The sequence below is a fragment of the Hylobates moloch genome, unplaced genomic scaffold, assembly GCF_009828535.3.
Source record: "Hylobates moloch isolate HMO894 unplaced genomic scaffold, HMol_V3 SCAFFOLD_18, whole genome shotgun sequence".
NCBI lineage: Eukaryota > Metazoa > Chordata > Mammalia > Primates > Hylobatidae > Hylobates > Hylobates moloch.
Window position 1 is genome coordinate 78834400 of NW_026652293.1, and position 17481 is coordinate 78851880.

At 38.7% G+C, this 17481-nt stretch overlaps 1 protein-coding gene across 1 annotated transcript in view; it reads right to left on the minus strand.

Moving 5' to 3' along the window:
- SMYD3 (SET and MYND domain containing 3) overlaps positions 1–17481 on the minus strand; it is a 739205-nt gene that overhangs the window by 570937 nt on the left and 150787 nt on the right. Inside the window, exons 3-5 of the mRNA XM_032137675.2 lie at positions 9873–9980; positions 4641–4698; positions 2476–2612 (exon numbers count right to left, since the gene is read on the minus strand). Coding sequence (XP_031993566.1) covers positions 2476–2612; positions 4641–4698; positions 9873–9980 — 303 coding nt within the window. The remainder of the gene's footprint in view (positions 1–2475; positions 2613–4640; positions 4699–9872; positions 9981–17481) is intronic.

A 17481-nucleotide genomic window follows, 5' to 3' on the forward strand; every position in this document is an offset into this window, starting at 1 on the left:
ATGTAAATGAGGGGAACCAAAAGAAAAACATACAACAAGATCTTCTTTATTGAGGCCAGGTAAAGCCAGCCTTGTTGACAGCGTAAATTCAGAAGTCAGCAGCTTCCTCTATACCAACAAACTGTCAGTCAGGGACAGCTGCATGTTGGCCCACTTTCCACAGCCTAATGAACTGACTTTTGAATTTACACTGTGAAGAAGGCTGGCTTTACCTGGCCTCAATATATTTCTATGGTGCCCGTTTCTTCTCTTTGATTAATTAATTTTATACCAGAGTAAAATGAGGAGAGGAGCAGTAGACTGGGATAAAAATCTCTGCCCAGGGATCTTCACCCAGTTCCTGTGTGCTTGATGAGATTTGCATCATCACACACCATCAACATTCTGAGCTCAGTGACTCATCTCTGAAAGCTGCAGGATCTATTTAGGTTAATTTAGGATCTTTCATGAACAAGGAAGGAGAAGGAGTCAGGGGGCGGGAAGGAGGGAGAAGGAGTGGGGGGGGCGGGAAGGAGGGAGGAATGGGGAGGGAAGGAGGGAGAAGGAGTCGGGGGGCGGGAAGGAGGAGAGTGATTTAAGGACAAATTTATAAGCAGAAAAATACAAATTAAAAACATTAACAAAACTTTCACCAGAAAGTACAGAAGCTGTAGGTTATTAGTTGCTTTCATCTGATTACAAACCTATATTTTAATGCAGAAATGACACATCTAAGGCCAGTTATGCCCAAAAATCTCAAAACTGCATATATTCTACTTTTCTAGCAATAACAAATATTATGTGGGGAGAAGGGAAGCACTGTATTAAAAATTGGTCCACTTAATCATAGCCACAGAATTTTCCCCCTATACAACATGGAGAGAATTTCATTATAAAATACATGAGACTAAAATCTTCAGAAAGAAAGAAGAACTGGGATAGTAATTCACATTTTACATGTAGCAATAGAAAGTATTTTAAATTATTTTCATGGATATTAATAACATCAGTAATTATCACTGGAACATTTTCCAACAATAGGAATAATTACCACAGAATAGCCACAAACTTAACACTAGGAATGAGGTAATAATCATCATAAGGTATATTTTTATCTTTCAGTAGGTGTTCGTGTTTATAGCGTTTAACATGAAAAGAGCCTTGGGCACGGTACACGATACTACTATAGGTTATAATTTTCAGAAGCATATGAAATAGATGAGAAAGTTTTCAGATGCACTGTAAGAAACCAGTAAATTTTGAAATCAATTTTAAATTATAGATAACCAGAATATAATGCTAAGATGACATTAATCAGAAAATCATAAAAATGTACCATACAGAATAAAAATACATTTGAGAAAAACTGGAATAAATCTCCAGCAATCAAACCAATTACATTTAATTTTTCAGAAAACAGTAAATTTTAAAACATGCCTTAAAATATTAATGGCATAAATATATCTTCAAATGTGTGCTTACAAATTACAAAATAAGTGGCAAAATTGTCAAAAGTAAAGTTTTACTTGTTACTAAATTGTGATCAACATTAAAACAAATGCAAACACACAATGTGAGAAAGCGAGGACAGCAGATCCATAGCACTGAGGGGGTGTTTCTGTCATCCCTATCCTAGGGTAAACATCAAGAAGCAATCATTTCATACCTATGGGCTTGTGAAGAGAAAAAAAAAAATCAGTCATCGCACTCTTCCTCCCTAGGCCAAGATAAACCCTCGGAATCATTTAAAAAAAAAAAAAAACTACTTCAGGAGGCCGGGCGTGGCAGTTCACGCCTGTAATCCCAGCACTTTGGGAGGCCGAGGCGGGTGGATCACCTGAGGTCAGGAGTTCAAGACCATCCTGGGCAACATGGTGAAACCCCGTCTCTACAGAAAAAAAAAAAAATACAAAAATTAGCTGGGCATGGTGGCTCACGCCTGTAATCCCAGCTACTTGGAATGCTGAGGCATGAGACTCGCTTGATTCTGGGAGGCGGAGATTGCAGTGAGCCGAGATCACGCCACTACACTCAAGCCTGGGTGACAGAGCGAGACTCTGTCTAAAAACAAAAAAGAAAAGAAATGGATTTCAATAAATTTTTCATTTCAAAGACAGGCTCTATGCTTAAACAACCAACATAAAACTCAATGAATGCAATGCAACAGCAAACAAGTCCATTCACAAAAAATAATGGGATATGCTATTTTCTTCTGAAAAAAGAAAGCATACTCTTTCTTCCAAGGGTACACTTTAAGAGTTGACAATGAACACACTCAGGCAATAACAAGAATATTAATAAAACAGAAAAGTTCATACCCTTTTCAATGCACACAATACATTCTCTCATTCTCTACTCACTATGATAAGGGAGCAATATAAGGTATGAAGGGTCTTGAATTTCCTGTCAAGATTCTCGACATTTTTGTAACCAATGACAAACTAAGGAGCAAATGGTTGATGTATGGAATTAGCAAAGAGCAAACTTAACACTTACTTTTGCAAAGGCTTCAAAAAGGTCAAAGGCAGGTGGCAGCTGAGAGGCATCCTGTATTTCTTCTCTCATGAAATGTTGAAATGTCATTACAAGTTGCCTGAGGCCCTCTTTCTTATCTTCAGTCAGTTTGTTAGTATCTTTTTAAAAGAGAAAATAGATAGCACAATCTCAAAGTAAACTTCTAAAGGATAATTTTCAAGTGTTCAATGCTGGCTGTTAAACCAGATATTTCCTACCTTACATTGGATTTTGACAAAGAGCAAATACATATTGTTTTATCTTTTGACAACTAAATATGATGCATACGTTATCAATTAAATTCTGCCAAATTTTGTCTGCAATGTAAGATCAAACACCTCTCAAAACATAAGTGTGCATATACATGAAAAAGCATTAAAACCAAAATCAGTGAGGTTGTGTGTTACCAGATTTTCTGCATCATTCTGTACACACATACAAACAATTTATAAGTTCTTATTAAGTCAGTAAACTTAAGCAGACTTTTCCATGAAATAATTTACAACTAAGTCATGACTAAACTAATAAATAGCATCACCTCTAAGGCAAAAAGACAGAAAATAACAACTAAAAAGTTCAGATAAAGTTCAAATAGGTTAAATTTGTCATGTGGCTAGTACATCATGAATAGAACAGGGATCAAGCAAAGCAATTTCAACTTCAAGTTATCTGAGTTGAATAAACAAGATAAAGGAGCCCAGCGCGGTGGCTCACACCTGTAACCCCAACACTTTGGGAGGCCAAGACGGGCAGATCACTTGAGGTCAGTAGTTCGAGAGCAGCCTGGCCAACACAGTGAAACCCCATCTCTACTAAAAATACAAAAATTAGCAGGCGTGGTGGTGCGCGCCTGTAATCCCAGCTACTAGGGAGGCCGAGGCAGGAGAATCACTTGAACCCATGAGGTGGGGTTGCAGTGAGCCAAGATTGCGCCACTGCACTCCAGCCTGGACAAAAAGAGAGACTCCATCTCCAAAAAACAAAGACGAAAAACAAGATATGATGTGGCATCAACCCAAACAGAAGGAGACGGTTCTAAAACAAAAGAAGAAAAAAAGTTCTAACGCCAATACTACCCCCTTTAAATATCGTTTTCAATTATACCACAAATGGGGTGTTAAGGCTAAAAGTATATATACAACAGGTCAATTAATAATGTTTGAGAGTATTTCACTTAAGGTCATGTGTATGAGACTAGTACTGAGTAGGGCTACTGTGAAGAGTAAAACCCATGGTAACAGATGTTAATTACCTAGCAGTAATATAACAAGAAAATCTGAATACTTTGCTGTCTTTTAAAACTTGAAAAGATACATCAAGTTGAACTATAGCATAACTCTGTTGCTTATGTCTATGCATATTCTTTAGATTACTTATTCAACAGAAAAATTAACCCAATGATTTCTTAAATAATAATTTATTATCATGGGAACTTCGGATCCCACAATCTTATATAAATCTGTACTAGATCATCTTCTTGTCTCCATTCAGAAGTATTAGACTGTGCAGCAAATTTACTGTATGTGCCCTGGCTAGTTTGGAGTTGAAATCACTTACAACCTTAATGAAAAGGATCTGTGCCAATACAAAATCAAAACGAAGCCTACCTTTGCCTAACACTCAGATATGGGAAGCCTTTTAAGTCATCCCAAGAAGGTGGCTACCTACATGGTAGTTTCGGAGAAGAACAATGCTCCACACTGCCATAGAGACTGAGTCATCTGTTCCTTCTACCTTCCTTAATATCTAAAAGATCAGTAACCCTAAAAGCTCCGTGGAATCCCCCTGTTCACTAAATCACTCTTCTCTGACATCAAAAAGAAACCAGAACAGGAAACCAAGAGAGAGAAGAAGGGAAACAGGGAGGAAAAAAAAACAAGAAAAATGATTTTGTCAACTGGACTAATGGTTACACTACCCCATCTAACCTGAACATCTTTATTGCACTTTGCTAACCCCTACCAGGACAAAGCTACCCTGGAATAAGTGAAATAAACCAGTGTGACAGTTGTATATAAAAATAAATTTTGTTAGGTTTGCATAACATTATAAAGAAACAGAAAAACATGGTTAAAAATAAATCCGTTTGCCAACTCAGCAAACAAATTATAGAAATTTTTTTAAGATGCTGATAGACAATCACTTACTTGACTCCAGATCATAAAAGGAGTAAAGCTTCTCTGATTCTGAAGGTGCTCCATCCATCTGTGAAGGAAAAGGGGAAAACGCCAATAACAATTGCAAGTGTTCCAATATATAAATAAGTAAGTTAGAGTACCTTTGTATATTTAAATGAAAGTCCATCAAAAAGAACATTTTCTATATATTCTTTCTATTCATCACTCTTATTAGACTGAATTAATCAACTTTAAAATAAAAATCTTACTTGTATCTTCACTCAACAGTTTAATCTCCAAATGCAAAACTCTTGTACAAAAAGTTCCCATATTTTTATATTCGTAAAATCCTCTATAAAATTGTATACTGGCCAAAAGAGTCAGTAAACAATAGGAAAAGGTGGGGCATGGTAGCTCACACCTATAATCCCAGTACTTTGGGAGGCCGAGGCACGCAGATTGCTTTAGCCCAGGAGTTCAAGGCCATCCTGGGCAACATGGCGAAACCCTATGCCTAAAAAACATACAAAAATTAGCCAGGCATGGTGGCATGCACCTGTAGTCCCAGCTACTCAGCAGGCTGAGGAGGGACAATGACTTGAGCCCAGCAGTTCAAGCTTGCAATGAGCTATGATTGTGCTACTATACTCCAGCCTGGGTAAGACAGCAAGTCCCTGTCTCAAAAAAGAAAAAAAGGAGAAGGACAAATCGGGAGCCTACAATAATTTGAGAAAGATATTCACACTAAAGACGGGTAAAAAAATCTGAAAGGCTTCACCACAGCAAGATTTCACAGAGTTTACTGTTTTGCCACTTACGAAAAAGGGCTGAAGAAATCACTTCAATGAATTCTAGGAAAAAAGATAAGTACTCTTCCAGTTAATACTAATTATCTATGCGTATCTTCCTTGAAGAGGCAAGTAGAAAATGACATGCTTGCCCTGTGCATTCATTTACAATACCCAAGTGATAAAGGCAATATAACAGAGATTACTACCATCTCATATCGCAAAGATAGAACCTCCTCCATCTTTATTCCCACAAGAAGATAGCAGGGCCTTCAAAGAGAGGCTGTGTATCTCTTCACTGCTACGGATTCCATGACTAATAGGAAAAGAACAAATATTTTTGTCTTAAGACACTCCCTGGAATAATCTACCTTCTACATTAACATGGGGTTAATTTCAGCCTTAAATAGGAATAACACAGGCATACCTCATTTTATCACACTTCACTTTATAGTGCTTTGCAGACACTGCACTGAAGATTTACATCATTGAACAAGTCTATCCATGCCATTTTTCTAACAACATGTGCTCACTTTGTGTCTATGTGTGACATTTTGGAATTCTGACAATATTTCAAACTTTTGATTATTATTATATCTGTTACTGTGGCCTGTGATCAGAGATCTTTAATGTTACTACTGTAATTGTTTTGGGATACCACAAACCATCCCCATATAAGACCACAAACTTAATCAATAAACGTTGCGTGTGTTCTCACTGCTCCACCGACTGGCTATTCCCACTGCCTGGCTATTCCCTTATCTCTTCCCTCTCCTCGAGCCTCTGTATTCTCTGACACAACAATATTGAAATTAGGCCAATTAATAACTTTGCAATGACCTATAAGTGAAAGGACGAGCCGCACATCTCTCATTTTAAATCAAAAGCTAGAAATGAGTAAGTTTAGTGAGAAAGAAATATTGAAAGCTGATGTAGACCATAAGTCAGGCCTCTTGCACCAAACAGCGAAGTTGTCAATACAAGGGAGAGTTCTGAAAGAAAATGCAAAGAGCTACTCCCATGAACACATGAGTGATAAGAAAGCACAACAGTCTTATTGCTGATCTAGAGAAAGTCTGAGTGGCTTGGATACAGAAGATCAAAACAGCCACAATATTCCCTTGAGTCAAAGCCTAATCCAGAGGAAAGCCCTAACTTGCTTCAATTCTATGAAGGCTGAGAGAGGGGAGAAAATTGCAGAAGAAAAGCTGGAAGTGAACAGAGGTTGGTTCATAAGGTTTAAGGAAAGAAGCCGTCTCCATAACATAAAAGCACAAGGTGGCCAGGTGCAGTGGCTTATGCCCATAATCTCAGCACTTTGGGAGGCCAAGGCGGGCAGATCACCTGAGGTCAGGAGCTCGAGACCAGCCTGGCCAACATGGTGAAACCCTGTCTCTACTAAAAGTACAAAAAATTTAGCTGGGCATGGTGGTGGGTGCCTGTAGTCCCAGCTACCCAGGAGGCTGAGGCAGGAGAATTGCTTGAGCCTAAGAGGCAGAGGTTGCAGTAAGCCAAGCTCATGCCACTGCACCCCAGCCTGGGTAATGAAGCAAGACTCCATCTCAAAACATACATACATACATACATACATAAATCTAAAAAAGTGCGAGGTGAAGCAGCAAGTGCTGATATAGAAGCTGCAGCAAATGATCTAGGAGACCTAACTAAAATAACTGAATTTGGCCACACGAAACAACAGATTTTTAATGTAGATGAAACAGCCTTATATTGGAAGAAGATGTCATTTAGGGCTTTCATAGCTAGAGAGAATTCAATGCCTGGCTTCAAAGAACAAGTGGACTTTTTTTTTAGGGACTAATGCAGTTGGTGACTTTAGGTTGAAGCCAGTGTTCATTTACCATTCCTAAAATGCCAGGGCCCTTACTATTTGTGGTAAATCTACTTTGCCTATGCTCTACCAATGGGAGGTCAAAACATCAACATGAACCGGAATTCAGAAGATTCAGAAGAACTTGGTTCCAACCTTCATGGATAACACTGAGGGGTCAAGACTTCAGTAGAGGAAGTAACTGTAGATGTGACGGAAAGAACAAAGGAACTGAAATAAATAAACTGTAGATGTGATGGAAAGAACAAAGGAACTGGAATCAAGATGAAAACCTAGGAAATACCCTTCTACACATCAGTCTTGGGAAAGAATTTATGACTGAGTCCTCAAAAGCAATTGCAAACAACAACAAAATTGACAAGTGGGACCTAAACTAAAGAGCTCCTGCACGGCAAAAGAAACATGCAACGAGTAAACAGACAACTTACAGAATCAAAGAAAATATTCGCAAACTATGCAGCCAACCAAGGTCTAATATCCAGAATCTATAAGGAACTTCAGCAATTCACCAAGTAAAAAACAAACAACCTCATTAAAAAGTGGACAAAGGGCCACCACAGTGGCTTGCACCTGTATAATCCCAGCACTTTGGGAGGCCGGGGTGGGAGAATTTCTTGAGCCCAGAAGTTTGAGACAAGCCTGGGAAACATGATGAAACTTTCGTCTTTCCAGAAAAAAAAAAAGGAAAAAACACAAAAACTAGCTGGGCGTGGTGACGTGCACCTGTGGTCCCAGCTACTCGGGAAGCTGAGGTAGGAGGACTGCTTGGGCGCCAGAGGTTGAGGCTACAGTGAGCCATGATCATGCTACTGCACTCCAGCCTGGGGCAACAGAGTGAGACCCTGTCTCAAAAAGTAAAAATAAAAAGTGGGCAAAGGACAAGAACAGACACTTCTCAAAAGACGACATACAAGCGGCCAAAAAACATAGGAAAAATGCTCTACGTTACTAATCATCAGAGAAATGCAAATCAAAACCACAATGAGACACCATCTCATACCAGTCAGAGTGGCTATTATTAAATCAAAAATAACATATGCTGGCGAGGCTGCAGAGAAAAGGGAACACTTATCTACTGTTAGTGGGAATGTAATCTAGTTCAGCCACTGTGGAAAGCAGTTTGGAGATTTCTCAAAGAGTTACCATTCAACCCAGCAATCCCACTATTGGGTATATATCCAAAGGAAAAAAATCACTCTACCAAAAAGATACATGTCCTCATACGTTCATCACAGTGCTATTCACAACAGCAAAGGCATGGAATCAATCTAGGTGCCCATTAACAGTACAATGGATAAAGAAAATGTGATACATAAACACTATGAAATATTATGCAACCATTAAAAAGAGTGAAATCACGTCTGTTCGAGCAACACGAATGCAGTTGGAGGGCATTATCCTAAGTGAATTAACATAGAAACAGAAAACCAAATACCACAGGTTTTCACTTACAACTGAGAGCTACATATTGGGTGGACATGGACATAAAGATGGGAATAACAGACACTGCGGAATACAAGGGGGAGGTAAGAAGCAGGGAGTGGGCAAGGGATGAAAAGCTAGCTACTGGGTACCATGCTCACCACCTCGGTGATGGGATCCATCATACCCCAAACCTCAGCATCATGCAACATACCCATGTAACAAATCTGCACATGTACCCCCTGAATCTAAAATAGAAGCTAATACATTTTTTAAAACAGAGAGAGGTAGAGCCTGAAGAAGCAACTGATTTTCTGCAATCTCATGATAAAACTTGAAAAGATGAGGAGTTGCTTCTTATGAATGAACAAAGAAGGTGGTTTCTTGAGATGGAATCTACTCCTGGTGAAGATGCTGTGAGGCATCATATGTTACAGTGAAATCATCTGCGAAAGGAAGAGGCAATCAATGCGGCAAATTCGACTGTTGTCTTATTTTAAAGAAATTGCCACAGCCACCTCAAAGTTCAGCAACCAGCACTTGATTAGTCAGCAGCCATCAACATCCACCAGCGAAAAGATGATGATGCACTGAAGCCTCTAATGATCCTTAGCACTTTTAGAAATGTATATTTCAGGACGGGTGCGGTGGCTCAAGCCTGTAATCCTAGCACTGTGGGAGGCCGAGGTGGGCGGATCACGAGGTCAGGAGTTCGAGACCATCCTGACCAACATGGTGAAACCCTGTCTCTACTAAAAATACAAAAAAATTAACAGGGCGTGGTGGCGGGCACCTGTAGTCCCAGCTACTCGGGAGGCTGAGGAAGGAGAATGGCGTGAACCCAGGAGGCAGAGCTTGCAGTGAGCCGAGATGGTGCCACTGCACTCCAGCCTGGGGGACAGAGCCAGACTCTGTCTCAAAAAAAAAAAAAGAAAGGTATATTTCAATTACAACAAGACAGCAGTACATTGTTTTTGTTGGCCTAATGCTATGGCACACTTAATAGACTACAGTGTAATGTAAACATAACTTTTATATTTACTGGGAAGCCAAAAAATTTGTGAGACTCATTTTATTGCAAAATTTGCTTTATTGTGGTGGTCTGAAACTGAACCTGCAACATCTCTGAGGTACACCTGAAAATGCAACTGTATATGCTTATTTAACCAAAACCCACCTATATTTCATGAGTTTTATACTCACAAGTTTGAAGACAACTCTGCCAAGAAGTCGAACGGAGTCTGGAGGATATCTAGGTTTGCAGCTTTTAAGGCATTTGCATTCCCGCTTGTGGTCTGGCCAAGCTTTTTTCTGTTAAGACAAGAGTGGGGAGAACATAGGTGACCTAAAATTTAAGTTTCATTTATACTGGTTTTGAACATCATGAGTCATAAATATTAAATTTTAATCGTCCAAATGTAACTGCACAATGGAAAACAAAAGCAACATTCTAAATCTGACAATAATCCAGGATGAGTCTTTGCCAAGTATGCAATTACTATGTAAGGACATTAAAAGCTTCAGCTTCACCTCTGTGCTTTAATTTGTCCCCTGGTTATTACCTGGCTAGTGGAGTCCAAAGAAAGAGCCATTATAGCTTACTTAATAATGTATAAGATGGTCTTTGAACTGATTAAATAGGATTCAACAATAGTCATTTTGAATACAAAAAGAAAGTGTCACTCCAAATTAGAAAATAAAGCACGAGGTTCAGAAGACTCAAAATAGGGATGACAGCCTTCTGAATTTCCGTGCTGCTACAGAAATATCAGGAGGGCTAACATACCCCCAAATATAAAATCTCTTTGTTTCAAAAGCAACCTAAAAAGAGCTATTAGCTAAAATTATTAAATGGCCAATTTGTCCTGGATGTGTCTAGGTTTGCATCTATGTCCTGGCTTAAATACTAATAGTGCCCCTTTTCACTCTGAAAAGTTCTGGTTTTGATGACAAATTATATGGTCACCTAAGCCATGATCCTAGCCGTGTGCCGGTGTGGCTAAAGAGACCATTGAGACAGTTGCCAATGTATGGATGAATGGACTAAAGGGAAGGATATTATCCCTGAGCCTTGGATCAGAAAGGCCACAGCTCTTTTCACACGGAATCACTTTCATATGGAAATAAAATCCCGATCATCTAATATTTAGCCCTGGTGACTTGAAGAAGTCTCAATCAAATGTCTCTCGTGTTACATTCTGAAAATTGGAATTTCCATTACTGAAATGCCGGATACCCCTACTCATTCTTACTTCAAAAATTATAAATCTGCTCCCTAATTTCTGGGTCTATAAAATCCTCCTTAAAGGGACTGCTCCCACTTCCACTTGCAGCAGAAACATACAGCACAACCAAAAATTTCAAAAGAGCTGCAACTACTTCAAAACTGTGACTCAGGTTCAATGTCAAACCAGTATTTTCCTCAGAAAGACTATCCATGTCAACTGTTGGGTGACAGCTTGGTCTGTCTTCTATTTCTTAGTAACCCAAATGGTGCAGACATTGCTTCTAACAGGTGCATCACTCCTTCCATCAACACTACTCACAGCTGCCTCACTTCCACTAGGACAACCCTCTCAACGTGCTGTTCATAACTTTTGTTTTAGCATTTACACTTCACTCATTTCTAAACAAGACTAAGCTGATTGAAAGTAAAGATGTGTATGAAATGAGATTGCAAAACCAGAAACAGAAAATACTAAAATTGTGGAAGGGGGAAAAAGGAAAGCACGCTAGCATTTACTTAGCATTCTACAGGGTACTGGACACATGGCTAAGCAAATAACAAAGCATGTTTCATTTGATTTTCATAATAATCCAAATGGTAGGTATTATCCCTCCATTAAAGATAAAGGAAGGCTCAAAAGCTGATATCTATCAAACTGCCTAAATATAAAAAGAGAGAGTAAAAATTCTTAGCATGCTAAACATGAGAGCTGAATAATTTCTGCATTACATTTGAGTATTTGTACATTTATTTGAGTTGCCTTACAAGCAAGGCAAAAAAGAAGGCATAATGGCCTATATAATTCTCAACTGACAGAAAGTAAAAACATACAGTTTCACCAAGTATTAAATCACAGGGGATTTATTCCAAGAATGCTAATCAACACACTGAACAATGTCCTTAACAACAGTTCACAACTATAATGGCCTTTCATATGACTTTTAATATGAGTACTCACTGAAAGGCATAATATTAAATACAACTCAGTGAAAGAACAAGCTTCTGTTGCTCAGGGGGCTAGTCTTGGACTAGCAATTAGCAATTACCAATGTGTGTAAGAGGCCTAAAATATATATGGTACAATTGTCAAGTAAGTTTTAAAAACACAGTATCATGTTGACCCTACTTAGAGATTCAAAATATACTTAGCATCCTAAAAGTTCTAAAAGTCTATGCACTAAAGAAATGTGTATAAATTGTTTAACACAGTTTCCCACGCTTGTTATTATCACCCTTTAGAAAGTTAGGTTAGTATTCACTGACTCAGATAAACCTATATATTTTTTTCACCTGGTCTTTGCATGTGAGTGGGTTAAACTAACAAATTCATATTCATTTGCACTCACAAGAAACAAGAGTGTTGACTTTTTTGGTGTTTTACTGATAGAAGGGAGAACCGTAACTTTGGCAGAAGTTTTCCTTTGATCATAGAAGTTGAGAAACCTGTCAGATGCTCTCACGGACAGAGCGTGTAGGCAAGAATGGACAACACAGTGCCAGTGGGTCTATCAGAAAGTACCTTGGGCTCTGTTCAAATGCCTCAGTGTCCAGCTGAACAGGGCTCACACTCAGCAAAACAAGGCAGAGATCATTTGAGGCAAAAGACCTTAAGAGCAGATTTTAATCAATGCTCATTTTAACTACAAGAGATCATCCATAACCCCTCTGTTAAAACCTAAATATTTGAGAAGCTCAGCCTCCTGATAGCTTACCAGGGTGAGATAACTACAAAACGTACACCAGATAATGAACAACCGATCAGTTAGATGACAGTATTTGGAATTAAACATCCAAATTTTGGAAATTTCCTGTTAAAACAACTTTAGGTCCTTAACAGAATTTATATGGAGCTCTTATTTCTCAACAATAACTAGAAACTAGACAAAATGTTTCTTAAACTTATTCCTAGATCATTGCCTGAAAAACATACTTATTTTCTCATTTGCTTCAGCAAAAATATGTTCATTATTTCCATCTAAAAGCCAAATCAGATCCTTTAGGCATAAATAGAGAAAGCAATCATACCACTTAAAATTGGTCTGTAATATGGTACCACATATCAGCCCATTCCTTTTCCTTTTAAAACATTAACTGTTAAAATTTATCATTCAGCTTCACCTATCACATCTTACCATAAGGGTTACAAATACAAGCATACCACAGAAAAGGCTTACAAAGAAATCTTTTTACGCAGCTCCTTTTGACTTTGAAGCAAAACATGACAATCATACAAAAACAAAAGGCATTATCTTCACTCAACAAACTAACCTTGGTCAAGACCTCAATGACACATTTGTCATATATATTTGCCAATTTCTTAAAAGACAACCTTCTTGATTTACATTTTTTCCTATTTTCTTATATTACTTCCAATACAGGATATAATTAAGATTTTGCTCATAACATTGGCTGTAGTATTTACTTTTGTCATAGCTGAAAATTAACAATGATATACAATAAGCATAAATTGGCTTGAAAGACAAAGGAAATTAAAATATTACATTAAGCAAAAACAAAAGGAGACAAGAGTTTTATGCTGGAAAAAAAGGAAATGACATCTATAACACAATTCTTTCAGTGCATACATGACTCAAAAAACAACTACAGAATCTATACATTTTCATAATGTATTTTATAGTATTTATAACAGTTCACAACACAAACTAATTAACCACACCAGTAGTTCTCAATGGGAGTAACGCCTATCTTGAGGGTTGTTTGAGAAATTTATGGGGGTATTTTTATTTGTCACAATGTTTATGGAAAATTACAGGCACTTAATGAGCAGGAACCAAAGGAGCCAGACATTCTGTCGGACAGTTCCACAAAATGAAGAATTATCCAAATCCAATGCAGCTTTCAAGTGTCCGACCAAATTCTATGAAGGTGGAAAACTTGTTTATAATTGTTTGAGCCTAGAACTAAATCTCCTTGTACATTTAAAAACAAAGAGTTTGGCCAGGCGTGGTGGCTCACGCCTGTAATCCCAGCACTTTGGGAGGCCGAGGCGGGCAGATCACGAGGTCAGGAGATCGAGACCATCCTGGCTAACATGGTGAAACCCCGTCTCTACTAAAAATACAAAAAATTAGCCAGGTGTGGTGGCGGGCGCCTGTAGTCCCAGCTACTGGAGAGGCTGAGGCAGGAGAATGGCGTGAACCCGGGAGGCAGAGCTTGCAGTGAGCCAAGATGCACCACTGCACTCCAGCCTAGGTGACAGAGCAAGCCTCCTCTTACATCTTGCTATCACACTACTAAAGGCTTATTTACAGTGGTTCCTTTCACATCATGTCTAGCTATCAAGAAAAAATTATAAGGCATACTGTATTAGTACATTCTCATGCTGCTAAGAAAAAATACTCGAGACTGGGTAATTTATAAAGGAAAGACGTTTAATTGACTCAGTTCCACAGGGCTGTGGAGGAAACTTATAATTGTAGTGGAAGGGGAAGCAAACACATCCTTCTTCATATGGCAGCAGGAAGGAGAAGTGCCCAGAGAAGCAGGAAGCCCCTTATAAAACCATCCGATCTCGTGAGAACTAACTCACTATCAAGAGAACAGGATGGGGGATACTGCCCCCATGATTCAATTATCTCCACTTGGTCCAGGTACCCACCACGACACATGGGGATTATGGGAACTACAATTCAAGAGGAGATCTGGGTGGGGACACAACCAAACTATGTCACATACTAAAGGGCAAAAAACATAGTTTGAAGAGACAGAGCGAGCATTAGTACCAGTCTCAGATATGGCAAGGATGTTGGAATTATCAGACTAGGAATTTTAAAAACTACAATTAATATGCTAAGGATTCCAGTGGAAAAGGAGACAGCATGCAAGAACAGACAGGAGATACAGGCATAGAAACAGCAATTCTAAGAACCAAGAAGAACTGCTAGATCAAAAACACCAACAAAAATAAAGAATGCCTTTGATATCTTATTGGTAGACTGGACATAGCTGGAGAGAAGAATCTCTGAGCTAGAACTATCTCAATATAGTGACCACCAACATTCAGAAGCAAAGAGAAAAAAGACTTTATAAAAAAAAAAAAACAGAATATTCAAGAACTGTGGAATGATTACAAAAAGCTATAAGATATGTGTAATAGGGTATGTCAGAAGAAGAATAAAGAGAGAATGGAACAGAAGAAATACTTGAATTAATAATGACTGAGAAGTTCTCCCAGATTAATGCCAGGCACCAAACTACAGATCCAGGAAACTCAGAGAACACCAAGCAGGATAAAAGTCCAAAAATCTATACCTAGGCATGTCATTTTCAAACTACAGAAAATCAAAAGTTTTTTAAAATACTGAGAGAAGCCAGATTTTTATAGCTAAAGATAAGTGTATGTCTGTTTTAGGTGTTCATAGATACTGAAATGGTTTCAGTAATATGTCATTTTCTGAAAATCTCAAAATACTTGAAAGGTGTGTGCAATGGTTTGAAGGTCTGTACCCTCCAAAACTCAGGTTGAAATTTAATTACCATTATATCAGTGTTAAGAGATGGGACCATTAAGAGGTGATTCGGCCATGAAGGCTCTGTCCTCGTGGGCAGGATTAATTCCAGTATTTGATGCTCTCTTGTCTCTTGGCCCTTCGACCATGTGATGTCACAGCAAGAAGGCCCTCACTACATGTAGCCATCTTAATATAGAACTTCCAGGCCTCCAGAAATGTGAGTCAACAAATTTCTGCTCTTCACTTACACACTGATGGTGGGAATGTAAATTAGTCCAGCCACTGTGAAGACAGTTTGGAGATTTCCCAAAGAACTAAGACTCAAACTACCATGTGATCCAGCAATTCCATTACTGGGTATATACCCAAAGGAAGATAAGTCATTCTACCAAAAAGACACATGTACCCATATGTCTATCCCTGCACTGTTCACAATAGCAAAGACAGGGAATCAATCTAGGTGCCCATCATTGGTGGATTGAACAAAGAACATTATATATATGTATATATACACATACACACCATGGAATACTATGAAGCCATAAAAAAGAATAAAATCATGTCCTTGGGCTGGGCGCAGTGGCTCATGTCTGTAATCCCAGCACTTTGGGAGGCCGAGGCAGGTGGATCACCTGAGGTCAGGAGTTCAAGACCAGCCTGGCCAACATGGTGAAACCCTGTCTCTACTAAAAATACAAAAATTGGCCAGACGTGGTGGCAGGCACCTGTAACCCCAGCGACTCAGGAAGCTGAGGCACGAGAATTACTTGAGCGTAGGTGACAGAGGTTGTAGTGAGCCTAGATCGTGCCACTGCACTCCAGCCTGGGTGCCAGAGCAAGACTCTGTCTCGGGGAAAAAAAAAAAAAAATATGTCTTTTGCAACATCATGGATGCAGCTGGAGGCCATTATCCTAAGCAAAGTAGCACAGAAACAGAAAATCAAATACAGTATTTTCTCACTTACAAGTGGGAGCTAAAATTGGGTACACAAGTATATAAATACGGGAACAACAGACATTGGAGAATATAAGGAAGGGGAAGGAGGGGGAGGTGCAAGAGTTGAAAAACTACCTTTTGAGTACTATGCTCACTTCTTGGGTGACAGGTTCAATCATACTCCAAACCTCAGGATCACACAGTATACCTCTGTAGAAAACCCGCACATGTAGCCCCAGAATCTAAAATAAATGTTGAAAACAAATGAAATAAATTTGAAACAATAAAAATAAATTTTTGTTCTTTATAAATTACTCAGTGTCAGTTATTCTATTATAGCAGCACAAAACAGACTAAGATAAACACCTTACATATAGAGGAACAAAGAATCATAGCCAACTTCTCAGAAACCATGTACAAGAGAGTGGAATAAGTACTGAGAGAAAAAAAAAATTACTAATCTAGAATTCTGTACCCTGTGGAATTACCCTTCAAAAGTAAAGGGAAAATAAAGACTTTTTCAGGAAAACAAAAGTTGAGGAAATGTATTGCCAGTAGACCCACCCGCAAGAAATGTCAAAAAGAAATTCTGTAGAGAGAAGGAAAATTATAAAGGTTAGAAACTTTGATCTACATAAAGAAAGAACGAGAATCAAAGAAAGAATAGGTGAAGGTAAAATAAAAACTTTCATTTTTCTTATTCTTAATTGATCTAACAGATAATAGTTTGTTCAAAAGACTGCTAATAGCATCAATGTATTTAATTATGTATGTTTACGTATAAGCTAAATAAATGACATAAGAGAGGGAGCAGGGGCCAGGCACAGTGGCTCAGGCCTGTAATCCCAGCACTTTGGGAGGCTGAGGCAGGTGGATTGCCTGAGCTTAGGAGTTCGAAACCAGCCTGGGCAACATAGCGAAATCCCATCTCCACACAAAATACAAAAAGTAGCCAGGCATGGTGGTGCACGCCTGTAGTCCCAGCTATTTGAGGGGGTGCTGAGGAAGAAGGATGACTTGAACCGAGGAGGTCGAGGCTGCAGTGAGGGGTGTTCAGGCCACTGCACTCCAGCCTGGGTGACAGAGAGAGATCCCATTTCTAATTTTTTTTAAAAGAGAGGGAGCAGGAATTAAAAGTATTTTGTTATTCTAAGGTACTGATTCTACCTGTAAAGC